At 38.9% G+C, this 26939-nt stretch overlaps 4 protein-coding genes across 5 annotated transcripts; 2 read left to right on the top strand and 2 right to left on the bottom strand.

Moving 5' to 3' along the window:
- The first annotated feature begins 4034 nt into the window (after positions 1–4034).
- LOC126610445 (sister chromatid cohesion protein SCC2-like) lies at positions 4035–16225 on the top strand. 2 transcript variants are annotated; one of them, XM_050278495.1, is made up of 28 exons: positions 4035–4673; positions 5327–5436; positions 6924–7063; positions 7141–7234; positions 7325–7581; positions 7837–7944; positions 8085–8196; positions 8401–8497; positions 8599–8785; positions 8914–9345; positions 9428–9960; positions 10041–10251; positions 10327–10377; positions 10492–10650; positions 10738–10905; positions 11018–11317; positions 11402–11554; positions 11938–12107; positions 12213–12321; positions 13249–13407; positions 13513–13617; positions 13686–13919; positions 14112–14245; positions 14325–14615; positions 14699–15122; positions 15265–15357; positions 15457–15582; positions 15662–16225. In XM_050278495.1, exons 1-28 carry the CDS (start codon positions 4423–4425, stop codon positions 15875–15877), a joined length of 5424 nt encoding a protein of 1807 aa, XP_050134452.1. In that variant the 5' UTR covers positions 4035–4422; the 3' UTR covers positions 15878–16225. The 2 variants fall into 2 exon arrangements, with proteins under 2 accessions (XP_050134452.1, XP_050134453.1); XM_050278496.1 differs by lacking the exon at positions 4035–4673 and having other exon boundaries at positions 6916–7063.
- Positions 16226–16609: 384 nt separating this feature from the next.
- LOC126610446 (biotin carboxyl carrier protein of acetyl-CoA carboxylase 2, chloroplastic-like) lies at positions 16610–19036 on the bottom strand. The gene is made up of 7 exons (XM_050278497.1): positions 18573–19036; positions 18042–18095; positions 17800–17954; positions 17383–17701; positions 17137–17208; positions 16972–17037; positions 16610–16869 (listed from the first exon to the last, which is right to left on the bottom strand). The coding sequence occupies exons 1-7, from the start codon at positions 18729–18731 to the stop codon at positions 16846–16848; spliced, it is 849 nt and encodes a 282-aa protein (XP_050134454.1). The 5' UTR covers positions 18732–19036; the 3' UTR covers positions 16610–16845.
- Positions 19037–20455: 1419 nt separating this feature from the next.
- Positions 20456–24364, bottom strand: LOC126610986 (probable mitochondrial-processing peptidase subunit beta, mitochondrial). The gene is made up of 9 exons (XM_050279170.1): positions 23611–24364; positions 23051–23215; positions 22758–22895; positions 22509–22660; positions 22286–22394; positions 21666–21764; positions 21412–21477; positions 20999–21106; positions 20456–20878 (listed from the first exon to the last, which is right to left on the bottom strand). Exons 1-9 carry the CDS (start codon positions 24283–24285, stop codon positions 20792–20794), a joined length of 1599 nt encoding a protein of 532 aa, XP_050135127.1. The 5' UTR covers positions 24286–24364; the 3' UTR covers positions 20456–20791.
- A 185-nt stretch (positions 24365–24549) lies between these two features.
- LOC126612145 (40S ribosomal protein S19-3-like) lies at positions 24550–26340 on the top strand. Its single transcript, XM_050280462.1, has 4 exons — positions 24550–24748; positions 25529–25619; positions 25726–25909; positions 26026–26340. Exons 1-4 carry the CDS (start codon positions 24665–24667, stop codon positions 26096–26098), a joined length of 432 nt encoding a protein of 143 aa, XP_050136419.1. The 5' UTR covers positions 24550–24664; the 3' UTR covers positions 26099–26340.
- The last annotated feature ends 599 nt before the right edge of the window (positions 26341–26939 follow it).

Genomic DNA, 26939 nt, shown 5'->3' with positions numbered 1-26939 from the left:
CACCTATCACGGATTAACCAAGTATGATCACCCCTAAGTATGTATGACCATAATGATCGCCCATCATGGATTAACCAAGCACAATACATAAATAATATGGTCCCCCATCGCGGATTAACCAAGTAGGACCAATAGCGACCCCCCATCGCAGATTAACCAAGCAGAGTCACACCTACAAAATTGTTAGGCAGTGATCACCCATCGCGGATTAACCAAACATGATCACTCCTAAGTATACATGGCCACAAGGATTGTCCATCGCTGATTAACCAAGCGTGATCCATAAATGGTATGGTCCCCTATCGCGGATTAACCAAGCAGGACCATCCATGTACCATTGCTACATGGTGCAGACTCGGTGTCACCTAACCCCGTGACACTAAGGTAACGGTTCCCTACTAGCCTTCAGTTTAACAACTATTTCAATATGCACTTCAAATCACTTTTTTCAAAAATATTTCCAATCCATGAATCAAATCACATTTAATAAAAATAGATTGATGGCCAATTATAAAAATCACATTTTTACAGAAAACACTTTTATAAAACCAAGTCATATCCACAAAGGATACTAATATAAGAAAACAGGGTAATAATCATATAACATATATTAAAGTCACTCACTGAGACAAGTCCTCAAAGCCTCACTGAGTCTTTAGTAATACTAATTTTAGTAATTCAAATGGTTCAAGACCGATTGACCAAAAGTCAACTCTTAGTCAACGGTGGGTTCTACACCTTAGTAATTTAATCCAGAAGATCCGCACGTCGGATTTTGGACTTGTAACTTCTTAAGATCCACATTATGTTCCTCAAACAGCATACTAAAATCTCATCGCGATCTGACGGTCGGATATCCGCCAATCTCAAATTCAAGTGGTGGTCAACAATTAGTTTTTCAAACTTAAACATCTAATTCGGGAAGATCTGTACGTCAGATTTATGATCCATCGTTTCTACTATCCTCAAATATTATGTACTATTACGTACTTAAGTTTGGTGAAAATCCAACGGTAAGATCATCAATTCATATAATAACCCCGTGGCGGCCAACTAGGTGATCAATTACGAAACTATATTAAAACATCAGAATTTCACTAAACGGATGTCAAATACAGAATTGGGGTATCAAAATTAGACTAGGATGGTTAGGTGGGGTCTCAGCCCACGTATCGATGCCTGCCCTGACTCACCAAAAAATCCAACTAATTCCAAAAATTACCAAAATTTATAGAATTGTAGATCTCAATGAGTAGAGCAAGTTTCATACCTATGACCAAAGCCAATTTGGCCGGAAAAAAGCCCCAATTTCACTCAAACCCGCCGGAAACCCTTGAATTTGGGTGTTCTTGATTCGACTCCAAAACAACTTTGACACACCAACCAATGCATGAGCTTTGTTCCTGAGGTTGAGGGGAGTTTATTGGTGGTGGTGGTTGACGAAGTTAGCTTCGAGATTGACGGATCACCACCATAGAACCACCGCACCCACTGGTGCGGGTTTCATGAATTCAAGGCCAAATTCACTAATTTTTAGGGCGGAATTGGTAGAGGAAATGTCGTGGAGTGTTTCCCAGGTGGTTGTTTGACGTGATTCACCGGAAAATTGACAAAAAAACTGTCGGAGAAGGCATAGGGAATTGGGTCAGGTCGCAGGTTGAAGGGAGGGAATCGGGTCTGTTGGTTCTCCCCTCCCCTCATTTCCCTCATTTTCTCTCTTCCCATTGGTTCTCCCTTTTCCCTCCTTTCTGATTGGTCTTGTCTCTCATTTTCTCTCTCACGTCTCTCATTTCCTCTCTCGCATCTCTCATTTCTCCCCTCTTTCTTGTTGCCATCTGGTAGCTTCTAATATTCTTTTTTTTTCTTTCTAATTGGTCCCTTCCCAAGGTAATGGGAACCCCAACAATATTAAATTCCTATTTTATTTAAGAAACTTCTAACGTTCGTAACTTCTACTTCCTCATCTCAATTCACAAACGACCTTCGCCTACGCGCTTGTAGTGTCGAGCTAAATTCGAAAACATTAAGAGTGACCCCAGAAGGTCTACGGATTATAAATAATTATTTAAAAAAAAAGTCAACTTTGTACTTAAGTAATAAAATCTAAAATTAATTTAAATTCCCGAAAAATAGTATAAAATCTCAATAATACAAACACGTAAATTATAACAGTGAAATCCAAGAACGGAATTTCACATATTCTCTGTGATGGGGCCTTAGTCAACCTTCTCCGAAATTATGTATTTTTCTTCTAAGCGCTTCTTTAAGTTTTGTTAAACTAGCATGTGAGTGCTCATATAAAAGTGCTTTTAAAATGATTGAAAGCGCTTTTATTAAAAATATTTTAAAAATTAATCCTTAGTAAATATGCAAGTAACTTCTGAAAGAGTTTAACGGTGACAATTTTTAGCATACGATACCTCGGGGTACACTCTCGAATACCAAATTTTGAGTAATATTATGCCTATGTAAGATCTTTTTAATTTTGTTAGTAAGCATGCAAAATTGTGCATGTGTGGAAAACACAAAGTAATTAACTGTATAGTTGAAGCAAAACCTATTAAACATTATTTTCCTCACTTGTTAAAGTGCATGTAGAAAATAATTGAATTTACTTAATAAAACGCTATAGGTAGTCCATCATTTGTGTGTGTTAGAACTGACAATCTTTAATTATTGTGTGTACTATAAATTAAAGAAATTCTTAAATTCATATGTGCAAACCACGTCGTTTGTTGGCGTCAAAATTAAGCATAATAATCAACGATATCGACGAATGCTACGTCGTTTGTTGGCGTCAAAATTAAGCATAATACTCAACGATATCGACGAATGCTGATCTATAAAAACCTTTGAAGATATCTCCCTTTTTTTTTTTTTGGTATGCTGTCCGAGAAATGACACGACGGCCAAATCCAAGAATTTATCCACACATTTTACCACTTCTAAGTTGAAGCAATAAAATCTAGGGTAAATTACATAGTAGCCCATCATGTTTGAGCTCTATTACAATCACATACAATATCTTTAAAACATTTCACTAAAACTTGATTATCCCCCTTGCGAAACCCATATCCCATTATCCCCTCAACCCATTATTCCCCAGATCCCATTATCCACCCCCAACCACCCCATCCCCGCGCCCGCGCGAACCCAAATCCCATAAGCCCCCCGTACCTAGAACCCACAACCCAAATCCCATAAGCCCCCATCCCACCCTCTTCCCTCCTCTACACACCCCACTCCTTAAATCCACACTCATTTCTCCCATTTTCACCTCACGAACCTGACGATGGTGGTCGGGATCTGGGTTTTTATTTTTTTATTTTTTTCTAGGTTGCAGATAGGGGTCAGGGGAAGAAGAGAGGGGGGAGAAGACGAACTGAAAGGGATTTTTTTTTTTTTTTTTTTATGGGTTACGGAAGAAGATGAAGATCCGGGGAGGGGGGTTGCGGGGAAATGGGATGCGTTGCAGGTACGAGGGTCTTATGGGATGGGGGTGGATAATTGGATCTGGGGAATAATAGGTTGGGGGATAATGGGATATGGGTTTTGCAGGGAGCGCGGCCGCGGGGGGGGGGGGGATAATCAAGTATTTTGGTTTTTTTTTTTTTTAATTTAGAAGATTAAGGTTTTTTTGTAAAAATTAATTTTTTTTTGCCACGTGGCACACATTTGGCAGCCCCATGACACAAATGTGGCAGCCACGTCAGCACTTAACGGATCAATGGATGAAAAATGTAACGGAGGTATTATTTTGAAATAAAATAGAATGTGAGGTATGAAAGTGAAATGTTTTAAAGATGTTGTATGAGATTGTAATAGAGCTCAAACCTGAGGGGCTAGTATGTAATTTACCCTAAAATCTACTAATCATTCACAGTTACTATCCGGTTCAATGTACTAATTTGGTCTCAACTCCTCTTATTCCGGCGAGGAAGAGGAAAAGACCGAAAAGGACGACACACAATCTTTATACTGTTGACCTTCGCAAGACCACCCCAAGACTACTTCCGTAATTTCAGACCTCGACCTTTTCCCAACATCTCCGCCATTAAAATCCTCCGTCGATTAAAATTCCCAAACAATCCCTCCGAACGAAGCCAACTCACGAGTCGTCAGCGGGAAGCTTCGACAGTTCGCACAGTGCCTCCGAGGGCATTTTCGTAACTGAAGCAGCGAGACTCTGTTCGCAGTCGCACACCTAAATCCCCAAAATTTAGTTCCTCCACCGCACTTTTCCCCGCCATTTGCTTCCTCAAATTCTCCTTCCCAAATCTAGGGCTCCGCAACCGAAACCCTGATTCTCTCCGATATACCCCCGGGTTCCAGCGTAATTACGACCCCCGCCACCCCGCCACTTCATCATTCTCCCTACATGCCCTTGCGGCGCCGATTGCGAACTCACCGGTTGAGCAATCGATGAGTTATCCGGTAGTCACTTCGAGCTCGAGCTCCGGCTCGGCTCACGGCGGCATCAGCCTCTCCAACACGGTGCACTCGGAGGTCGCGCCTTGCTTGCCTCTGCCATCGCTGCCGGTGTTCTGCGGCGCATCTGATCACCTCCGGCTGTTCGACGAGCCGAGTCGGAACAGCGCGTGGCTGAACCGCCCTGACGCAGCTGTTGCGAGTAGGATTGCTGATCTGCTTCGAGAAACCGACGTGTCGTACTTGTAAGTGCTTTTCTGTGTTCCACGCCAGCAATTTCATTTCCAGGTTTAAATTTGAAATTTGATTGTTAGAAGTGCGCGATGTTGCATTTGAATTGCGATTTTTGCTTCTTTTCTAAATTACGATTTGAAATTTGACGTGTTTGATTGTTGCTGTGTGCTACTATATTAGAATTTTTGAATTTTCCCCCTTTTGTGATCGAGTAGGTTTTGTTTGTTTAAAATTTAACTAATTTGAAGAAAAATGTAACGGTTATTGATTGGAATTGGCTCTCTGTTTCCACTTTTAACTGGCAGCTCAACGTTTTCTACGTAATTTGGTTGTGAAATGTGCATTCGGAGGTTGTGAAACGTGATGAGGTTGTGAAATGTGAATTCGGAGGCTCTCTCTCTTTCTACTTTTAACTGAACTAATTGTGAATGTGATTGGGAGGAGACTTTTTAATTCGTAATTTGGAATAAAGTAACCACATGATTTGTTCGTACGGCATTAAACTGAATTCCAGGATCTTATTTTTTGACTAAAAGTCCAAGTGATTAGGGAACTGTGCTGATACAAATTTCTACTGAGTTCTATTAGTTACATTGTTTAAATTTGGTTTAAATTTTACTTTTTCTATTTCCGTGTTAGTGTTCATGTATGGTATCATGCACAGGAACCTTAGGGAGGATGCTGGGGCAGTTCCATACGGTTATGGAGAACCTTTAAAACTTCACGATGTAGTTCTTCAGTACAATCCAGACGCCTTTGAGTACAATAGTCCAGGTAAACCGAGTATTTAGTTGCTCCATACCGGTTTTATATTTTCGGTCATGCTTTGATTCAAATTTTTCATTTAAATGCTACAGTAAAACCTCTCTAAAGTAATATATATAGGGAGCACACCAAAATGGTGAAGCTTTCAATATCTCTAAAATACCCCTCCCTAATTAGTATTCTAAATAAAACAATTTAATTTAAAAAAAAATTCAAACTAAACATAAATAAAAATTACAAATAATAATAAAGAATAAGATGTAAAAGAGCAAATTGCCACACGCTCTGGTACTCTATAAAGGACTAACCTTTGCATAAAAAATTCCAGTCCCAACTTGGGACCAGTTATAGTTATGCTTAGGAATAAACTCCACAGTGTAATAAGTTATAATTTATTTTGCCCCATCATAAGGAAATACACCTCCATATAGTAATACTTGTCAATGTTTTAGTTTTTAGAGTTGATGCCACGTCATACTTTGTCAACATGGGATCTTCTTGTTGAAGCCAAAATGTTTCTAACTTCTCAAGCATGTTTACAACTTCTTGGCATGAAACTTCTGGTATTTCCGTACTGTCATATCCTCAGGAATCCTATTTAGGAAATACAACATTCGTTAAGAATAACTAAGTGAATAAATAATATTTTTAACTACACCTCTATTAAGTAATTACCTCTTTAAAGTTATAAAATTGATTTGTTCCCAACTTTATGACTATATAGAGGTTTTACTGTATTTTTGGCTTCCTACTTATTACTTAAGGTTTCTGCATAGCTATTTTGGCTAGAACTGAAAATGGCAGGTGTTCTTGTTTTCCCTGAATAAAATAACAGTATAAGCAATATATAAATCTATTTTCTTTTTAATATGCAGGGAGATAAATGTGGCAGCCATATTTTCATTATGTAAACAATAAGCCTTTACATAGGTTATAACATGATTGAGTAATGCAATCACATCTCTGGTGCAAGAAGTTTTGGTGACAATATAGACTTACTTAATGCTTATGTAGATTTTACAATAATGATAGACCGAATATATATTATTCACTGAAAACAATTAACAAAAATCTAAAGTAACATGTCTAGAAATGAGAAAACATATCTTTTTTTGTACGAGCGAAAATATTGAGTAGTATGATAAAATAGTAATAATAAATTTTTTTGGTTTCAAGGCACAAGTTGCAGAAGTTAGAGTGCTACTTGATATTTTTACACTTACCAGACAGAGTAGCTTCATTTAAGCTCAAAATTTATTTTCTTTCTGGATGATGCACTTTTACTTCATTGTTGAAAAGATACATGCAAATTTCCAGAATTTCCAAGATCATTTTCTTTATTCTTTGTATATGTTAGATGCACAGTGAATAAATATCTATAGGTATTACACATACTATTTAGTCCGAAGAAGAATTAGTTGTGCATTATAGTGTTTGATCTTGTATGAATTTATGTTTCTGTGCTTATTGTTTCTTGCACTGTTCAAGTTTCGCAGGTCCTATTAAGGGGCAAGTGCCTGTTAGTAGTACGGTAGCTGACAAGAAGCCCTTCAAGCCTAGTATACCTATACTAAAGCCTTCTCAAAGGGACTATTCCGTATCTGACAATAATCAGCTCAATGATACTCCTCCTAATGTATGTGTGCATCTATTTGGCAGTTAATACTTCCCCCTCCCCCTTCTTATTTAATAATCTAGAAGATGAAACTGCAGGACATATCTACACCATCTTCTAGAAAACCCAAATCCAAGAAAAAAGCTAGTGATGTTATGTCATCAGTGGGACCAGATTCTGCTGAAATTCAAGGTTCTTCGGCTTTAGAATTCTCTCTTCCTCTCAAACACATTCTTCTTTTAATATTCATTTGAGTGACTTATCTTAAAAAATATTGTTTAGATGCTACCATCAGAAGCTTTTGTGAGTTGGTGGAGGAGTTCTGTGGCAGAGCTGAAATTATCAGTGATGATCGGGAAGAAACTGAGTGGTTATCTATGCCTCTTTCGGATCTTAGACTGCTTGCAAATGAAATAATGTCTCTTCGAGCAAAGAAGCTTCTACATTTGATTCCTGCAGATACTTTTGTTAGATTGTTAAGGATTTTAGATCATCAGATACATCGAGCTGAAGGCTTGACTATAATTGAATATGAGCAGGTGAGCTTGTTTTATGTTCTGCTTTCTTTCTTGCATTTAGCAGGTCTGTCAGGCTTTGTTTTTAGCTTCTTGCTTTTAGAAAATAGTTTTCACTTCTTACTTCTCTTTTGGGCAGTGATTACAATTGGTAGTTTAATTTATAAATTTGTTAGCAGTATTTTCGATATTTATGCACTCAATTCTGCACTTGGAGTTTTTACTGTAATAATATTTGTGATCATGTTCATATCTTACTTCTCTTTTTTAATATGTCAGTCAAATTCAGATGTGGTTTCATCAATACAATGTGCACTGGAGGCCATTCACGCAGCATTAGCAGTAATGGCTCATAACCAGATGCCAAAACAACTATATAAAGAAGAGGTGCATGCTAAGATGTTAACTCTTTATTTTACATTTAGTGGAGGTCCCCTATATCGCATAATTTTTTATATAATCTTATATAATTTTTTTATTGATTACCGAAAAGACTAGTAGTTTCTAATTTTGTTCCATCATATCAGATCATTGAAAGGATTCTGGAGTTTTCCAGGCATCAGATAATGGATGTTATGTGTGCTTATGATCCATCTTATCGTGCTTTGCATAGGCCAAGTCAAAATGGGTCGCTTGAAGGTTAGTTTTTCTTGAACTGTTGGGATTTCCTTAATCCACTACACTCATATGTTTCCATAATGTTTTCTTTCACTATTTTCATACAATTCTTTAATCTGCATGTGAAACCATCTTCATAAGTTTTTTTCATCAGTTTGCCTTTTCAGGAGTGGTTCGTTCCAACTTGTTTGATTTGAGTAACAATGTTTTCCAATATATTGACAGTTGATGAAGATGAAGAGCCTGATGCTGAATTTGGCTCAGCAAGCAAGAAGAGACGCAGTATCAAGACCGTGAAAGTGCAGAAATCCTCATTTAACAGGTATGATTATTGATAATCTGCTCCTGGTTGTAGGATTTTTACTAGATCCTTATATAACAAAACTTAGGTGCTGTCTTTCCCTTACATCTTTGCCTTGGTAGGGTCTCTGCTGCTGTGAATAATATTCTTCAGAAAATGTGCACCATTCTTGGTTTACTCAAGGATTTGTTGTTAATAGAAAGGTTGTCAGATGGTTGTATCTTACAACTAGTGAAAACATGCTTCACAACATTTATGGTGGATAATATCCAGCTCTTGCAACTGAAGGCAATGGGTTTGATCAGTGGGGTACAGATCTGCACTATTCATCTCCTCTTGGCAGCTATTGTTTACACATACCTGTACATATCTTCATGCACATGCATTTTGATGTTATCTACTCTGAAACTTGTACATCTTCATTGTTGGTGGTACAGATATTCTATTCATACACTCAGCATCGCACATATGTGATAGATGAATTAATTCAGTTGCTTTGGAAGTTGCCGGTCTCGAAGCGAGCTTTGAGAGCATATCACCTACCTGACGAAGAGCAAAGGCAGATTCAGATGATCACTGCTTTGCTGATTCAGTTGGTTCACTATAGTGCAAACCTTCCTGAATCATTAAGGCAGGAATCAAGTAGTAATTCTATCTTAGAACTCTCTGTCAATGCCGATTATCCAACTAAAGGTCACGAGGCAGCAACAGAGGCATGTTGTCACTTTTGGACTCGTGTACTTCAGCGCTTTGCTGGTGCAAAGACTCAGGAAGCTTCAGAGTTGAAAGTAATGATGGAGAATCTTGTTACCGATCTCTTGACAACATTGAATTTACCTGAATATCCAGCTTCAGCTCCTATTCTGGAGGTAAAATATGTGTGACTTGTCTGGACTGTAATTTCATTGGTTATATTAGTAAGTCGCCATTCTGAAGTAGATTTCGTTGCAGGTTCTTTGTGTCTTGTTACTCCAGAATGCTGGGCTGAAATCTAAAGACGTAGCCGCACGTTCAATGGCTATAGACCTTCTCGGCACAATTGCTGCGAGATTGAAGCGTGATTCTCTCCTTTGCAGTAGGGACAAAATCTGGATACTTCAGGAGTTGGTTAGTGACGATGGGGTTGATCAGACATATCCAAGAGATGCATGCTCAGTTTGTTTAGATGGTAGGGTTGAAAAAAATGTCTTTGTTTGTCAAGGTTGTCAGAGAATGTTTCATGCTGATTGTATGGGAGTGAGAGAATATGAAGTTCCAAATCGAAGTTGGCACTGTCAGATATGCCTCTGCAGGAAGCAACTTCTTGTTTTACAATCCTACTGTAAGTCACAATGCAAAGATGAAGGAATAAAGGATCGAAGTCGTTCAGGAAGAAACACTGAAGTTGCGTTTTCAATTACGAAGCCTGAGGTAGTCCAACAGATGCTTTTGAATTACCTTCAAGATACCACATCAGCTGATGATGGGCATCTCTTTGTTCGCTGGTATGTACTCGTTTAACTTCATTCCTTCTTTATTTTGTGGTTCCATTGTTTCCATAGTGAAGTTATGCTTGTTTGTACAGGTTTTATCTCTTGTTGTGGTACAAGGATGATTCGAAATCACAGCAGAAGTTCATGTACTATCTTGCTAGACTGAAATCAAAAGAAATAGTTCGGGATTCTGGGACTGGTTTTTCATTATTGACAAGGGATTCAGTCAAGAAAATTACTTTAGCATTGGCACAAAAAAACTCTTTCTCCAGAGGGTTTGATAAGATTCTTCATTTGCTTCTGGTCAGATATCTTTTCTATTGACTCCCTGATTTTTCATGTAATAAATCTCAATTTTGACATTTTAGTGGATTTCAGGCAAGCTTAATGGAGAATTCTCCTGTAATCAGGGCCAAGGCTTTACGAGCGGTAAGTGAAAACTATATTCTTGAACTTTTAATCCTCGAAATGGAGAGATTTAATATTCATTTTATGACTATGTTGATAGAATTTAATGTCTTATTCTCTTAATACGATATACAGGTCAGTATCATTGTAGAAGCTGATCCGCAGGTTTTAGGAGACAAACGCGTTCAATCAGCTGTTGAAGGAAGGTTTTGTGATTCCGCAATTTCCGCTAGAGAAGCAGCACTGGAGCTTGTAGGAAGGCATATTGCTTCTCATCCTGATGTTGGTTTGAAGGTGTGCACAATTGAACTCTCATCCTACTAACTTCTTCGTACATGCTCTATTAACACATGTTGCTTAATCATTACCATTTTCTCTCAGTATTTTGAGAAGGTTGCTGAGAGAATTAAAGATACTGGAGTAAGTGTTCGAAAGCGATCTATCAAAATCATACGAGATATGTGCGTTTCAAATGCAAACTTCTCCGAATTTACAAGTGCTTGCATTGCTATCATCTCCCGTATTAGTGACGATGAATCAAGCATACAGGTAATTGTGAAGCAATGAGTGTGTTGCATTAAGTTCATTGACATGTAAAACTAGTATACAAAGTTCTTTGTTCTTGACTAGGTCCGGTTTTTATTCTTTTCCTCTTCCACAGGATATTGTTTGCAAGACATTTTATGAGTTCTGGTTTGAGGAACCTACTGGTTCACAAACTCAATTCTTTGGAGATGGTAGCTCTGTTCCATTGGAGGTGGCTAAAAAAACTGAACAGATCGTTGAGATGTTGAGGAGGATGCCAAGTCACCAACCTCTTGTGACAGTCATTAAACGCAACTTGGCCCTTGATTTTTTTCCACAATCAGCTAAAGCGGTTGGGATCAACCCTTCCTCACTTGCATCAGTACGCAAGCGCTGTGAGTTAATGTGCAAGTGCTTACTGGAAAAGATATTGCAGGTACTTTTCCCCTATATTTTTGACATGCTAAAAAGATTTGGTTGATTATTTGAATCTGAATGTGTAGAAACTCTTATTTTTCAGGTAGAGGAAATGAATATCCAGGAGGTAGAGAGGCGGGCCCTTCCGTATGTGCTAGCTTTGCATGCATTCTGTGTTGTGGATCCAAAGCTTTGTGCACCGGCTTCTGACCCTTCACAGTTTGTGGTCACTCTTCAGCCTTATCTAAAGAGTCAGGTAAAATGCATTTTGTTATAATGGTTCCAATGTACCTTAGAGCACCCTTAGAATTGTGTTTTGGATTTTAAAGTTATTTAATTCCACATGTTACTTTTGCATTTTATCATTGGTTATACGTGTTCTGAAGAGCGGCCTTCTAGGACCCAATCTTGTTTCTCTCTAAATAATATGAAGCTAGACGCTACCTATAAGAGATCTTAGGATTTTCTTCTGCAAAGGATTGGTCATGCTCTGTATTGGGAATTTGCGTGCTCACGCTGTCTTTGTTACAATTCATTTCTCTTTTTCTTTTCTTTTTTTTCATTTTGATCGAAAATGCAGAAAGATACTAGTAAAGCAAAATCATGCCTGCATTTTGAGTTGGTTTGCTTTGTGTTCAGGCTGATAATCGAGTGGTTGCACAATTAGTGGAGAGTATAATCTTTATAATTGATGCTGTTCTTCCTTTGGTAAGAAAGTTACCGCGAGCTGTTGTGGAAGAACTTGAACAGGACTTAAAGAACATGATTGTTCGGCATTCCTTCTTGACTGTTGTTCATGCTTGCATAAAGTAAGTTCAAGTTCAGGCTTTCGCTTTCAGACAATTGTCTTTTATTAATATATCTTATGCTGATTTGGATGCCTTCTAGATTTTATATCTTCGTCCTCACTACAGGTGCCTCTGTGCTGTGAGTAAAGTGGCAGGAAAAGGTGCTGCTATAGTGGAGAATCTTATCCAGGTGTTCTTCAAACGTTTGGATGCTCAGGCAGTAGATAACAAGCAGGTCAGTGGATTAAGTTATGTGTAAATGGATTATGTCTTTAATTACTTAAACTGTATTTTCAATGTTTGGTGCTTGGATCAATGTTTCTTCCAGTTACCCCTGAAGTTTGAACATCGTCCTTGATCTATTAAGGGATGGTAAAGATACCTTATATTAAATTAATTATCTTATTACATTGGTGGCCCACTTTGAAGTTTTCCTAAGAGTTATGCTTGTATGCCTAATCCTTCATGCACTTCATAGGCAAAATGATATGTGAATTTATTCTTCTAAAAGAGTTTGATATGAGAAATTACAGTTTTGCGCATGGCCATGCATTTATATAGTTACTCGACAGGAATTTAGAATGAACCACAATGGTGAACTTGCAGATTATGCTGCTCAAGAATGGCCGTCAATTGAGTAAAACTATGAGTAGAAACCTTAAGCAAACTTTCCATGTCCTATATGCTACAAATTAGGATTACTGATTGAGTAATTAACATATTCCTCGGTTCTTGTTAATAAATTTGTTTCTTTATCAAAAATAATAATTAACATCATAATAGTTCTGGGGGTGCATTGTTCAGACCCGAGTAAAGAGCAAAATTGAGACTACGGTTAAAGTTAAGGCCCTCGTTTCGGTATTTGGTAGCTGCAGTATTGATTGCTTGTGCAGGCAGTTATATGTAGGACTTTTGTAATATTGGGCTGCAGAGTAAACTTTTAGTGATATAGCTTTCACGAGGCAGCATGTTGTCAGGTTTTATGTATCAAGAAATTACTCATGGGGGAATTTTATGTTATTGTCGTTTTTGGAGCTGTTTGCATCTTGGCTTTTAGCTTTAAGCTCAAACAGAGAACTGGTTGGCGCATGGTTGATGGTTTGTACATATACATGTAATTGGGCTTCAAATTTTGACAATTTGCAACCTTTGCTAATTTCAGCAAGTGGGGCGGTCTCTTTTCTGTCTCGGATTGCTTATCCGTTATGGCAACTCTTTGCCCAGTAACTCCGACAAAACAATTGATGTTGTTAGCAGTCTCAGCTTGTTTAAAAAATATCTTCTAGTGGAGGATTTTGTAATAAAGGTTCGGTCATTGCAGGTATGAACTTTTTAATTTACTTTTTCCTAAAAGCCTATCTTGATCTTGAAATGTGCAAGGCCTGGTTTTATAATGAAATGTAGTGATGTGTTGTAACATTTGTAGGCATTGGGCTTTGTTCTAATAGCTAGGCCCAAATATATGTTGGAAAAAGATATTGGGAAGATAATAGAGGCAACATTCTCTTCTAGCTCTGATGTTCGTCTTAGGGTAAGATAACAGTGCCCCTTGATTTCTACTACATTGTCAGTCTGTATACTAATCATTTTTTTGACCAGATGCAAGCATTGCAAAACATGTACGACTATCTTCTTGATGCCGAAAGTCAAATGGGAACAGATGCGGCTAGTGATAATGTGATTCATTATAATGTGGAAGGCGGCAATGCTGTATCTGTTGCTGCGGGTGCTGGAGATACTAATATCTGTGGTGGTATAGTTCAGTTGTATTGGGATAACATGTTGGCAAGATGTTTAGACCTTAATGAACAAGTTCGCCAATCTGCAATTAAGGTGAGTATTGGGCTTCTATGTTCTGTTACTGGCTCTTTGTGCGCATTATTTTGTCTCTACGATTGTTATTTATATGGAGAATCAGGACAACCAACTCCCAAGAAAATTATGCTGTGGAAAGGATGAGATGTATTTGAAAATTGAAGAGCAATTTTACGTCAATTTATTTACTTTCTCCTAATATAACTGCAGATTGTTGAAGTTGTACTGCGGCAAGGGCTCGTACATCCTATTACATGCGTTCCCTACCTTATTGCTCTCGAAACAGATCCACTGGAGGCCAATTCGAAGTTAGCTCATCATTTACTGATGCAAATGAATGAAAAGTATTCTCCTCTCAGTGCTTTTTGACTTGCCATATCTTCTATTTTTTTCTTAGGTTTTCTAATCGAAGGATCATTTTAGGTACCCTGCATTTTTCGAAAGCCGCCTGGGAGATGGCCTTCAAATGTCTTTTACTTTCATACAGTCCATTAGTACTAGTTCTGAACACGAGAACAAAAAAGTTCAAGCAAAGGCTTCTGGAAATGCAAAGGGAAAATCTGATAGTGTTTCTCTCGCACAAGGCAGACTTGGGGTTTCTCGAATCTACAAGCTTATTCGTGCTAACCGAACTTCAAGAAACAAATTTATGTCTTCGATTGTTCGCAAGTTTGATAGTGCTAGCTGGACACCTTCAGTAGTCCCTTTCCTGATGTGAGTTTAATCATTGGTGTCAGTCTTGGAGTCCATGTATTCTGGATGAGGGTGCTGACATGGAAGATAATTTCTTTTTACAGGTACTGCACAGAAATACTCGCCTTGCTACCCTTCACAACACCTGATGAACCGCTTTATTTGGTCTATTCTATAAATAGAGTAGTACAAGTTAGGGCTGGGGCACTCGAAGCAAAGCTGAAAGCTCTGACTTTGCATTTGTTACAAAGAGGTGCATCTCATGGCAACGGCATAATTGAAGATGGCTTAGCTGCTCAGCCTCTTACGGGAGGTATGGCATCATTGGACTTGAATGGGACAGTTGAACAAGAACCAGTGTTCCAACCTGTTACAAATTATATGTCAACGGAGTGGAATGGTACATTACGACAAGAGCCAGCATATCAGTCTGTCTCCAATCAAGCTAACCCGTATGAGGCAAACATGCATGTTACGGGCTCTAGCAGTTCCGGTGGCTTCTCAATAGATGACGTACAGAAATTCCAGGTATCCTGTAGTCCTGTACTAAATTGATTTTTCACAAGCCGGAGGATAAATTTCCTTGAGATAGACTGTTATTGTCATTGTTAGGGTTTTGCTGCTCGGTTAATTTTCATTGATTATTCTTATGTTTTACGTGCTTTTGTAGGCGGACTGCCTTGCAGCTATTGCAGTGCAGCTTCTTTTGAAACTAAAGAGACACCTAAAAATTGTGTATAGCCTGAATGATGCAAGGTGCCAGGTAAAACAATCACTAGATAATTATAGGAAAATATATTACAGTGAGTTACGAACTTTATTATTATTTTTGTTATCGTTTGTAATTCCTCTTTTGAACCAGGCTTTTTCTCCGGGTGAACCCCCTAAACCGGGAGAAGTACTCTCGAGGCAGAACGTCCCTTTTGACCTCAGTGATACGCACACCAATTTGCCTACAACTTATCAAGAATTGGTACAAAGATATCAGGTACTGTGAGCTGTGAGACTCTCTGGATGTTAGCAACCATGACCGTGCATAAATCCTTACCGATATCGTTGTTGTACAGGAATTCAAGAATGCATTGAGGGAGGATACGATTGATTTCTCTACTTACACTGCAAACATCAAGAGAAAACGCCCGGCCCCCAGAAAAGGACGGAAATCTGTGGCTGGAGACGATGAGGGCGAAGATGATGATGAGGATTATTCAGGTGGGGCTCGGAGGCCGAGTAATATTGGAAGGAGAGGTGGCTACAGTATCAGAAGTCGACAGCGGTTATAGCATATGACAGGTAGGCTAACTTGTACATGTTGTAGGAGAAAGGAATAGCAATAGCCGATAGGGGATAGGGGATAGGGGATGGTACGATGAGAGCTGAAAAAGTAGATCTCTGGAAACCGTAGAGAATTCCAGAAAAAATAGATTTCCGTATTTTGAAATTTGCCCGAGAGAGCGTATATCAATAGTATTTTTGTGAATGAAATCGTCTTTTTGTTTTAATTTTTAAATGTTGCCGAGATTGACAGTTTCTCGTCAAATCGTCAACTATTTGTTGTAACTTTATTACATTTGGTGTACTGGATTGTATTTTCAGCACACTAGAAAATGTCTGCTTTCAGTCATTCAGAAGCAGTCTCAAACAGGCCGATGCTATGCATTTCATTCGGACATTCCTTAGAAATCAATCTAAAACGCATTTACATCGGATCGTATTGGAAAGTGATTTGGGAAGGTAAGAAAGCATGAGCCGCTTCTCACAAAATCACACAAAAGAATTAATCCCTATTTCCATCAAAATCACTTTTACAAAAGCACCTCTCGTGTGCTTCTCCTCGAAGTGATTCCGCCCTCCCAAAGTCGAAAAGCGAGTTTAGATTGAAGCACTTTGCAAACAAAGAAGAATATGCTGGATGTATAATAAACAATGAGTTTTATATGCAACAAAATAATTAAAAAGGAGCTTGATCATGCATAATTTCTAAACCTGACTTAAAAGGAAAAAAGGCATAAAAAAAGTTAAAGGGGAGTACATTGCTTGATCTTTGATAACACACCATGGCCTCTGTCCCTAACACTATAAAAATGTGAATTCCGACGATCTTTCGACAGCTGAAACAAACATTATTTAAATTTAAGTAACAAGAGAACATAAATAGTATCAAAAAGTCCTTCGAGAATTAAACATCTTCAAAGAGTGCCTATCACCAAAAAACCTTCAAAAAACTTCGTCCGAACCTTGCTCAATGCTCTCATGGTACTATGACAAAAAGAGGCTGCATAGAAGCAGAAAAATCGCTTAGATTAACAGCTTGTTCGAGAGTACTTATGTGAGAGAGAGAGAGAGAGAGAGCGAGAAAGGCAGTAAGATTACTTACCGTGTCTACGCTCACTGGTTTAGCATCTTCAACCAGTATCTCAGCAACGGTTCCAGATTGATCAGCCTGCAGAAGGATGAAAGGAACAATTAGTTGAGAAAACTTTCCAATGAAAGTAAAGCCACATCAGTGCATATCATCGACTAAAGCAATGTAAAAACGAACCTCAATTTCGTTCATCAATTTCATGGCCTCAATGATGCAAATAACTTGACCTTTCTGAACTTTATCCCCAACCTGAACATTTATTTGAGTAACACAGAGCATAAGCACTCTCAAGGGCTAACGCAACATTTCTATAAGTTAATACGGAAGACATGTTCATGCACACACATAATTTAGGTAATGACGTGTGTCATCTCCCATATCTCGTGGAACTCAAGCTTTAATAGATAAGTAACAGACACTTGCCTTAACAAAAGGTGGTTCACCAGGTGCAGGACAGCGGTAAAGGGTTCCAGCCATGGGGCATTTCAGTGGAGGGTGAGATGATGTGCTTGTCTTTGCAGGGGCGGGTAATGCAGGTGCTGCTGGACCGGGTGCTGGAGCAGGAGCTGATGCTGGTGCTGGTGCCGGTGCTTGTTGAGGTGGTGGTATGGAATAATAGTGTGCTGGTTGTTGCGAAACGGGAGCTGGTGGTGGTGGCGCCAACGCTTCTTTTTTTCTAATCACAAGCTCTAAATCTAGTTGCTTCAATTCCAGCTCCACAATGTCTCTCGAATCAACTAACCTGCTCACGAAATATCATGTTAATGAAAATAATTGATGTCCAAAACATAGTCGATGCTATATGGATACCAATTACAAACAAAAGTCGCAGCAACTTACTTAACAAGGTTTGACACTTGAGCCATGAATGCGGAGATTGATGCTGCATCTGGAATATTGGTTTGACTGGAAGACTCGTCTTTCCCTTCCGGTGATCCATCTTCAGACTTCTTGTTGTTTATGGGTACAGAATTTGAGGATTTCTCAGCAGTAACCTTCGGATTCAGAAAGTAATCAATTATACATTCAATACAACGTTGCCAATCAAACCCACCTACTAAACTGATTCCAAACAGTTTTACCTCATTAAGCTGTGCCTGCACTTTCCAGGAAGAGGATTGCTTCCTGACGGAGCTCTACACAAGTTAACCATATGATCAGAAAACAATTATTAACGGCAACTTATCACGTAAAATCTAGATTGCGATACGTAGAACTGTCACTGCTACAAAAACCTATTGAAAAATGAAAGCATAGAGTAATGATTATAGCAAAATCGAATCAATTATCGGTCAAAGCTTGCAGGTTTAATCCAAAGACAGCATTTTGGTAAGAATTTGTAACATTACTAAGTTACGGCTTAATCAAAATCCTAATTGTGATTAACAAATTCTTCAACTACAAGAATTTCAATGCACAGCAACAGTATTTCCCACGTTTTAACATCAATTTATTATTTTAATATTCCAGAAGCTTCCGAAATGAAGATATACAACCTATACAAACATACCCATTTGAGCAAATTACATGATTAGAGCATGAAATTACAAAAAGCAATGAAATTTACACAAACAAAGCTTAAACAAGTAAAGGGTAGGCGTAATTAATCACACCTGAAGGCCAGAAATCTGCAGAGAGGGAATGGGGCAGCGATTGAGGCAGTTGTGGAAGGACAGGAGGTGCTGCTGCGGCTGCGACGGCTGGGCGGCGGAGCTGAGGCGGGTAACGGGGGCGGCGCACGCCTTGGGACAGGGGACAGTGAAGGAAGCCATTGGAGTGTGCGGTGAAGCAAAGCAAAAGCAGAGTGAGCTCCTCGTTTTGATTCCCGCAGAGAGATGGGAATTGGGAATGGGGAAATGGGGAGGTGGGATCTGAAGGGGGAATGGGAATGGTGGGGGAGGGATATGTAGAAGAGGGAGGGGCGATGAGATCCAAGAGGTGGGTTTGTTTTGGTGTTTGGGGACTGAGAAATCTGAGAGGGGTGGGAAATGGGCAGAAGGGAAAGGACTGGATGTTAAGTGCTCTGTGTGTTTTTTTCTCTACTTTAATCACAATGTGTTTGATTGTTTTCCGATACTTACAATGTGAGGAGAGAGAGAGAGACACCATATTGAAAAACCCACTCTCTTTAACTAACAGCTAACAGCTAACAACTCACGCGCCTCTCTCTCTCTCTCTCTCTTCTGTTTCTCTCTCTCGAATTAAAGGGACCTACATAGTACATATCCACATTGACAGTATTGATACGCATTTGACATTGTGCTTGGGTTTCCTTCCAACTCCAACTCCAAATGTTTGTGTGGACGACTCAATTTGTGGATAAATTTTTAATGTGTCGGAAACACGATTTTATATATTAAGTATCATAATATAAATGGTTAATTTTTTTTTTTAAAATATCTAACTACTTGTATTATGACATTTGATGTAACATGTCGTATTCTTAACATACTAAAAAATCTCTTCAAGCTTAGAGCCCTTGGGTTTCCTTTTAACTTTTAGTCTTTCCCATTTATGAATTCATGACTATCCTTTTTTCGATATTTTTCATTAGGGCTTAATAAGATATGATTTGATTAAACCTATATCATAAAAACAACATGGGTTTCATTTCATTTCAATTAATGAGTTTGGAATTATAAGTCTAATAAAATTAAAAATGATAAGAGTATCAAAATGGGAGCTTGTGGTATTTGCATTGAGTAAAATGTAAATTTGTAATTTTGGCCTTTTTTAATGTATAATATCCTCAAAACAAAAAATATTTCTCCTCCTACCTTCAATTTGTCTTTAATTTAGAGAGCTATCTATTCCAATCCAATCTAATCATTTGTACCAAACAAGCTTTATAAGGCATATGTGATTAGACAAGTTTGTTAAGTCTATCCCATTAAACTCGAGTTCAAATCTTTCTTTCCCTATAGATTAGAATAGTAGTTTATAAACGGATATAATTAGATGCATGACTATATACATAACATTTTTAATTCGAATAAATAGTTATTTGACCCTCTAAACTATTATTTTTGGTATAATAACCCCTTGAACTATTTGAAATTAGCTAGCTATCTCCTGCCAATTGATAAAATTTCATTTACTTTACCGTCAAATATTAGCATATGACTAACACGTGATTCACTCTTAAAGATAAAGTTTTCACAGTACTAAACAGCAAAGTGGAAGAAAATAATCCAGAAAAGTAACTTCAACTAGTTCAAAGAGTCAGACGACAATTTACCCCTTTATAGGCAAAGCCCTTTGATAGTAAATTACGACGGCTTTGACAAAGGCAGGAGGAGCTCTTTTGAACTCCATCGCAGGCCTCGTACGATATTCTTGTCCGCGCGTGGAACCATGCAAAACAAAAGTTCCCCATTTGAGGGAAGAATTTCGACCTCAAAACATTTCAAATGGTAGCAGGCATGAATTCGGGTGACGGTTGAGCTACCAATTCGACTATTTAATTTGCACACCAAAATTGGTGAAATAATGAATGTAGGTAAACCAAATAAATTGGCAAGTTTATTCACAAATTGCCGAGCGAGCTCAGTACAAAACGCAGTTGGAAAATCTGTCTAGCAAATCACATTCACATTCGCAGTCGTCGTCATCGTCGTCGTCGATGCTTATTGAAGAAAATGCAAGTGTTACAAAACAGTGAGAGAACCTACAACATATTTGTGGGTGGGTGTGAGGGAAGAAATATGCCAGCCTTCAATACCTCTCTCTCCGAGGCCGGTAACTAAATTGCATAAAAGCGATAAATATTCCAAGACCAGACCGATCGTGAAAGACAATTACGAAATAATCAAGGCAAAGAGAAACTAGGAGCTTAGTATCTGTTCCAGTAGGTGCGGCGTCTGAACCAGTTGTAGTCGGGCAATTTTGTAACCGGACCCATGGCTGCAATTGCAATATCCTGCCGACAGCAAGAAACAAAAACAAGTATGAGGGTTTGGTTACATGATCTACGAGGTTGAGAGAATACTCTTTATGTATTATAAATTATGACAAGTGAGGTAACAGATTGTACTCATACCCTGTCATAGATGAATCGGTTGGCAACACGTTTGATGGTGCTTGCATCAACAGAATCGATTCTAGCAAACAGCTCGGGTAAGGGGATTCTCCGACCATATGTAAGTAACTGCAAAAAGCAGTGTCAAAAAACAACAGGGACAGAATCAGCTTCCAGTACAGACATTAGTTCTTGTAGTCTACTCCTACATTGTCACTAGAACTGGGCAACAACAATCAACACTACGTACTGATTTTCAATTACCGCAATTAAACTCAGCCAGCAAACATATACCAATTCCAATTAATGTAATAAAGACTACAAATAAGCTTGGGGAATCATCCCAGGTCTAGGTGAGTAGATCAAATTAGCAACTCCAATTGTTTGAAGCTGATTGCTCTCAACAGTGTTTCTATATGGGAAGAAAAAAGTACCTGGCGCCCAATATCTTCAGCTACGGCACTTGTCCCATCCAAATGCAGGAGCAGCGAAGATTTCAACTGCCAGAAAAGAAACAATGATAAGTGGGTCAACTTATATATAATGATATGTTCAGAAACATGCACTGACCAAAGGAGAACAGAACTGTTTTACCATTTTTATATTGGGCACCGCCAAAAAAAACATGCATACTCACTTTAGAAAGCATGAATCTAGAAGGGAAGCAGAGTTAGAAATCAAGCGCTACCTGATTACGAGCACGAATAACATCAGCTTCTGAAACTCGATAAACTAACTTGGTGACCTCATACATGATTGCATAGGCCAAATCATCTAAGCAATCCGCCTGCAATTAAAACAAAACACAACATAAGTTGTAGAAGTAAATTAGTATGAGTAGTTGGTAATGTATAAATAAACATATACAACTATTTATCACAATAAAGGGGGAGGAAGAGGGAGAGGGAAAGAAAGATAGAGATAAAGAGCAAGAGGAGGAGAAAGAATTGGTTAGGTGATTGTCCAGTAGTTTCATCCTTCGGCTCCAGCTAATTTCACTCGAACAAAAAATAAGACTAATCTTCCTCGGTAGTTCCCCAAACTTACAAATTAAAATATAATAACTACTTCCAAAGTGCAACTCCTCCTTGGTGTTCAAAAGAAGAATTAAGCCCAAGTCCTAACCCTGGAAAGCTATCTAAACTCAAACTAATTGATACAAATCTCAACCAAGGACATGATTAGTTTGTATTTGTTTATCCCTTCACAAGTTCGCAATAGAATGGTACTATGGACCAGAACAAGAAGTAAAAAATTTAAATAACCAGTGAAAACAACTAAGATTCATATCACAGAAGGCACCCTCACCGGAGCAGTAGCAAAAACACCAAATAAGCCAGTATCCTTATAGTTGGTGTTGAAAGACATATAGCTTTCTGCTATGTCATTAATGGCAACCCTCTGTGCCAGCTCTGAACTGTTTACAAGGAAGCAGCCAAAGTTAAACATTGCATGATCTTCAAATATATAAACTCAGAGTTGATATCAAGTATTCAACCCACAGAAATTGAAAACCATGTAAATTGCTCACCCCATGTGCTTTCCACCACCAGCATTTTTATTCCATGAACCCAGCATCGCTTGCATGACCATTAGAGGAATAGAGTCGGGATCAGTCCAAGATGCACCACTGAACGCAACCGCAAAATGTGCCAAAGGCAAGTCATCATCCACAATTCTGACCTGATTTTCACAACATCAATAGAAATGCATAAATTATAAGAGAAAGCAAAAACATTAAGTACAAGAAAGAAGTTAAATAAGAGGATACATGCATTACCTCAGAACCGGTAAAAAATGAAGGTTCTTTCGCAACCAACTGACCGGCAGTGGTAGGATCTCCTGAGAGTTTTGTGAACAAACCCTTAACTGACCCAACAAGATCTTCATGCTTGATAGCTCCTGAAGCAGCAATAACCTAAAATAGAACAAGTTAAGCACAGGACAATTAACTTCTGGAAACAAACTCCTGAATATCAATGTGTCGTGTAAAGTAATACCAAAGGACAATGACAACACCACTTCCATGCTTTCCTATGTAGTACGAACAAAAATTCATAAATATTAAATTACCATTCTGGGAGCAGTGTAATGTGTTTTGATATAGTTCTGAAGATGCTCTTTGGAGATGGTCTTAATGTTGTCAGCAGGTCCAAGAATAGTTCTGGCTAGAGGAGAGTACTGGAATGCAGTTGCATGCAGATGGTCAAAAATGACTTCTTCGGGTTGTTTCTCGACCTGCAGTACCAAGGCGATGATATGAACATTTATTCAAAAGCATTATGAACCAATCTTGGATAGTGTACATTTCCATTACAAGCAACCTCAACTTTAATAGTTTTCGGGATCCCTATCAAAGTTTTTCATACAAGTCACAGAATAAGAGTAAATATGTAATTGTTCACAAGCTACTGTGAAATGTCCGGTTCAAGTCTAGAAGAGTGTATCTAATCAATGCATCATTTTTTTCATTAAAGTTCACAAATTTCATATAAATCAAGTTACTTTGAATGCTATTGAACATTTAAAATTTTCACATCCACAGCAGGCAACATTGAAAGTCACTAATCCCCGAAAATCCAAACAACCCCAATATCTCAAGTTTCTAAAAGTTTTCATTTTTACGAGATTACCTCCTCCATTTCCCTCAAAATCACATCGCGCTCGCGCAAAATCCGGTCCTCATCGAACTTGGAGTTCTGCAAGATATCAGCCAAAATCGAAAGCGCCTTCGGCACATCGGAATCGAGCACCTTGGCATAGTACGTGGTCTGCTCCCTCGATGTGTACGCATTCAAGTGACCTCCCATGTTCTCGACCTCCTCCTCCAGATCACGGGCCGTCCTCTGCTCCGTCCCCTTGAAGATCATGTGCTCCAGGAAATGCGCAGTGCCGTTGGTCTCGTCGTCCTCGAACCTTGACCCGGCGTCGATCCAGACTCCGACAGTGGCGGTCTTAGATGCGAGGTTCGACTCGGTGGCCACCCGAAGGCCGTTGGGGAGTGTGGTGACACGTGTCTCGGGTGCGGTGAGGATGTGGCTGTGGTCCGTGAGACTCGGGTGGGGTGACCCGTACTTAAGGAACCTCGGGTCCGGGTTCTCGAGCCTTTTAATCTTCGATTTGACGCCCTCGGCCAATCGATCGTAGATCATGGCGGTTGGTGGAGGAGGGGAGGGGAGGGATGGGGATGAAGGTGACATAGCGACGGCGGGCGAGGTCGATTGGGATCGGACGGCTGCGGTGAGAGCAGCCGGCGGTCTGTGGGGCCGGCGGCGAGCTAGGGTAGTAAGAAGGTGCTTCATCGCCATGGCTGTCTCAGTGAGAGGCCTTCTAGGGTTTCGGTTTGGGGGAAACGAAATACGGCGAAGAAGTGCGAACTGCGATTGCAGAGGCTCTGCTGTTCAAGTAAGGGACGAAACACCTTTTACGACGTCGTTCTATCTTTGCTTTGGGCTGAAACAGCACAAATTGGGCCCTTATCTGAGGCCCATTAGTTCGGGTCAAACTCGGCAGTCGGGTCTAAATAATGGGCCCAAATCGACTGAAAGAAAGAGCTATAAATATATTGCGAAAGCAGAACGAGAAACCCTAGAGGGAGAGTGAGAGCCGTCTTCTTCGTCAGCCTCCTCGGTCTTATATCTTATCAGCTCAGAGGCGCTCTAATTTGCTTCTCTCTGATTTCCAGCAATGGCGACTGCGAAAACTGTGAAGGATGTTTCCCCTCACGAATTTGTCAAGGCTTATGCCGCCCATCTGAAGCGATCTGGAAAGGTATTCCTACTAAACCCCCTGTTTGGATTCCGAGAATTTGATGGAAAATCGATAAAAATTTCTTCGAAAGCGATCCCCTTTTGCCTTTGATGTTCATTATTGTTTTTATTTTTTTTATTTTATAAAAATTTAAAAAAGTTTGGACCTTTACACTAGTTTGTTGAAATTGTAGCAGACTTGTGTTTTGTCTATTAAACACCTTGTTTGGATTCCGAGAAAATGGAGGAAAATTATAGAAAACACTCAAAAAATTATGCCCTTTTGCTTCTGTTGCTTGTAATTAACCATTTTTCTAGAAACATTTAATAAAGCTTCGGAATTTACATTATTTTGTTGAAATAGTGGCTGATTTATGTTTAGTTAATATGCCGTGGCGAATGCAATTACAACTTGTTATGAAGTATCTAATTTGCCTTATTGGATTGTACATATTTGATTGAATCTTGCCTTGCTTATGGTTGTCGTGGTTTTTCTTTCTCACTTTTTTGTATATTTTGTTTACTTGAAAATTATTTGATGGTGGTTGTCGTGTTATAAGCCCGGAAGTAATAAGATCTCATAGTAGATTGTGCTGTTCTGGACGATTTTGATGAAGTTATGTTTAGCATGCTGCTCTGTTAATATTGTGTACAATTGTAGAATTTTGCTCTATTTAAGTTCATTTAGGATTTTGAACTTAATTCGAGGGTGTAATTTTCTGTGTTTTTCTTATTCATTATGTGGTTTCCATACCGTGTTTATGAGTCCATTTGGTTTTGAACTTTTGATGTTTGTGAGCAGGTTGAGCTTCCTCCATGGACTGATATCGTTAAGACTGGAAGATTCAAGGAGTTGGCTCCTTATGATCCTGACTGGTACTATGTCAGAGCTGGTGAGCATTCTTTCGCTTTTGATTATGCCATTGTACTTATTTGTTTATGTTTCCTAAATTGTTCGTTGTTTGTGGTATTGACAATGTGACTGTCAATAATGTTCAGCCTCCATGGCAAGGAAGATCTACTTGAGGGGAGGACTCGGTGTTGGTGCATTCCGTAGGATTTATGGTGGAAGCCAGAGGAATGGAAGTCGTCCACCACATTTCTGCGAGAGCAGTGGTGCTATTGCCCGACACATTCTTCAACAGTTACAGAAATTGAACATCGTTGATGTTGATCCTAAGGGGTGAGTGATGTGGTTGATTTATCATCTATAAACTGTTAAAGGTTTTGTTGGGCAGCATTGGCTTGTTTTGTTTCCTCGTCTCTGACCGAGCATTTTTGCTTCTGAACTTGTGACAGGGGGAGGAGAATCACATCTAACGGTCAACGCGATCTTGACCAAGTTGCAGGCCGGATTGTGGTAACCCCATGAGCTACGGATTTCTTAGAACCACGCGGGCACTAGCATATTCTATAATTTTAGGTTCCAATTCGATTTAGTTGAATGCGAGGTTGCAATATGTTATGAGGGAAACATGCTTCTTGTTCTGTTAATTTTAGTTGGTTTGACAATCTTTTTTCTTCCACCCGGAACTTCATCCGTGTTTTGACGATCTTTATGTCTTCTGAAACATCATCTGAATTGTGTTATGATATTTTATAATGTTTTGTCCACGGGATGTTACCTTTTTTCTGCCTGTGTTTTTATTTTCAATCTTGTGTTTCAAACCCAGTTCAATCGTTAATAATGATTGGGCCTATTTTACATAAATCACACGTGTTATAACTGACGAGTAATAAAAACTCACAAAACATGGCTTTAGTAAAACTAAGTAAAGATAAAATTCAAGTTTAAGGAGAAAAGTGAGAAGATGCTTAAATTGAAACAAACGCTTTCTAAACGTAAGTAGAAAGCACACAAGGGTATAACCAACTCAGAATGAGTGCTAAGTCAAAATTTCATTAAGTAGCAAATACTTAGTGGGAAAATACTCATAATTTAAAGGAGCCAAGTGAGTATATTTCTAGAACCAACCCCCCCCCAAGTTTGACAGATAAGAATTACAAGCATTGCAAATCAGACAATTTATGCATACCAATTACTTGGGACAAGTTTCTTGAAAGTAGACTTTGTGAAGATCAGCAAGGTTGTATTGAGATCAAATTTGCTTGACTTTAATCTTATGATGCTCTTGCTGGTAATGTGAACAAAAAATTTTGGGCCCAATATTCTTGGTTTGGTCTCCTATGATGGTAGCATTTCTTGATCTGGT

This window comes from Malus sylvestris, chromosome 17, assembly GCF_916048215.2.
Source record: "Malus sylvestris chromosome 17, drMalSylv7.2, whole genome shotgun sequence".
In the NCBI taxonomy this organism is placed as follows: domain Eukaryota; kingdom Viridiplantae; phylum Streptophyta; class Magnoliopsida; order Rosales; family Rosaceae; genus Malus; species Malus sylvestris.
The sequence above is the reverse complement of the archived record's forward strand: the minus strand, read 5'-3'. Positions and strand labels throughout refer to the sequence as shown.

Coding starts and splice junctions, on each gene's coding strand:
- LOC126610445 (XM_050278495.1), top strand. CDS start 4,423: ATGAGTTATCCGGTAGTCACTTCGAGCTCGAGCTCCGGCTCGGCTCAC. Junction 9,346..9,427: donor CTTCAGCTCCTATTCTGGAG/GTAAAATATGTG, acceptor ATTTCGTTGCAG/GTTCTTTGTGTCTTGTTACT. Junction 9,961..10,040: donor GGGCATCTCTTTGTTCGCTG/GTATGTACTCGT, acceptor TTGTTTGTACAG/GTTTTATCTCTTGTTGTGGT.
- LOC126612145 (XM_050280462.1), top strand. CDS start 24,665: ATGGCGACTGCGAAAACTGTGAAGGATGTTTCCCCTCACGAATTTGTC. Junction 24,749..25,528: donor ATCTGAAGCGATCTGGAAAG/GTATTCCTACTA, acceptor GTTTGTGAGCAG/GTTGAGCTTCCTCCATGGAC. Junction 25,620..25,725: donor CTGGTACTATGTCAGAGCTG/GTGAGCATTCTT, acceptor AATAATGTTCAG/CCTCCATGGCAAGGAAGATC.
- LOC126610986 (XM_050279170.1), bottom strand. CDS start 24,285: ATGGCGATGAAGCACCTTCTTACTACCCTAGCTCGCCGCCGGCCCCAC. Junction 22,896..23,050: donor ATTACACTGCTCCCAGAATG/GTAATTTAATAT, acceptor GTTCTATTTTAG/GTTATTGCTGCTTCAGGAGC. Junction 22,395..22,508: donor GGTGGTGGAAAGCACATGGG/GTGAGCAATTTA, acceptor CCTTGTAAACAG/TTCAGAGCTGGCACAGAGGG.
- LOC126610446 (XM_050278497.1), bottom strand. CDS start 18,731: ATGGCTTCCTTCACTGTCCCCTGTCCCAAGGCGTGCGCCGCCCCCGTT. Junction 17,209..17,382: donor GTGAACCACCTTTTGTTAAG/GCAAGTGTCTGT, acceptor ATAAATGTTCAG/GTTGGGGATAAAGTTCAGAA. Junction 16,870..16,971: donor AACCAGTGAGCGTAGACACG/GTAAGTAATCTT, acceptor GCTTCTATGCAG/CCTCTTTTTGTCATAGTACC.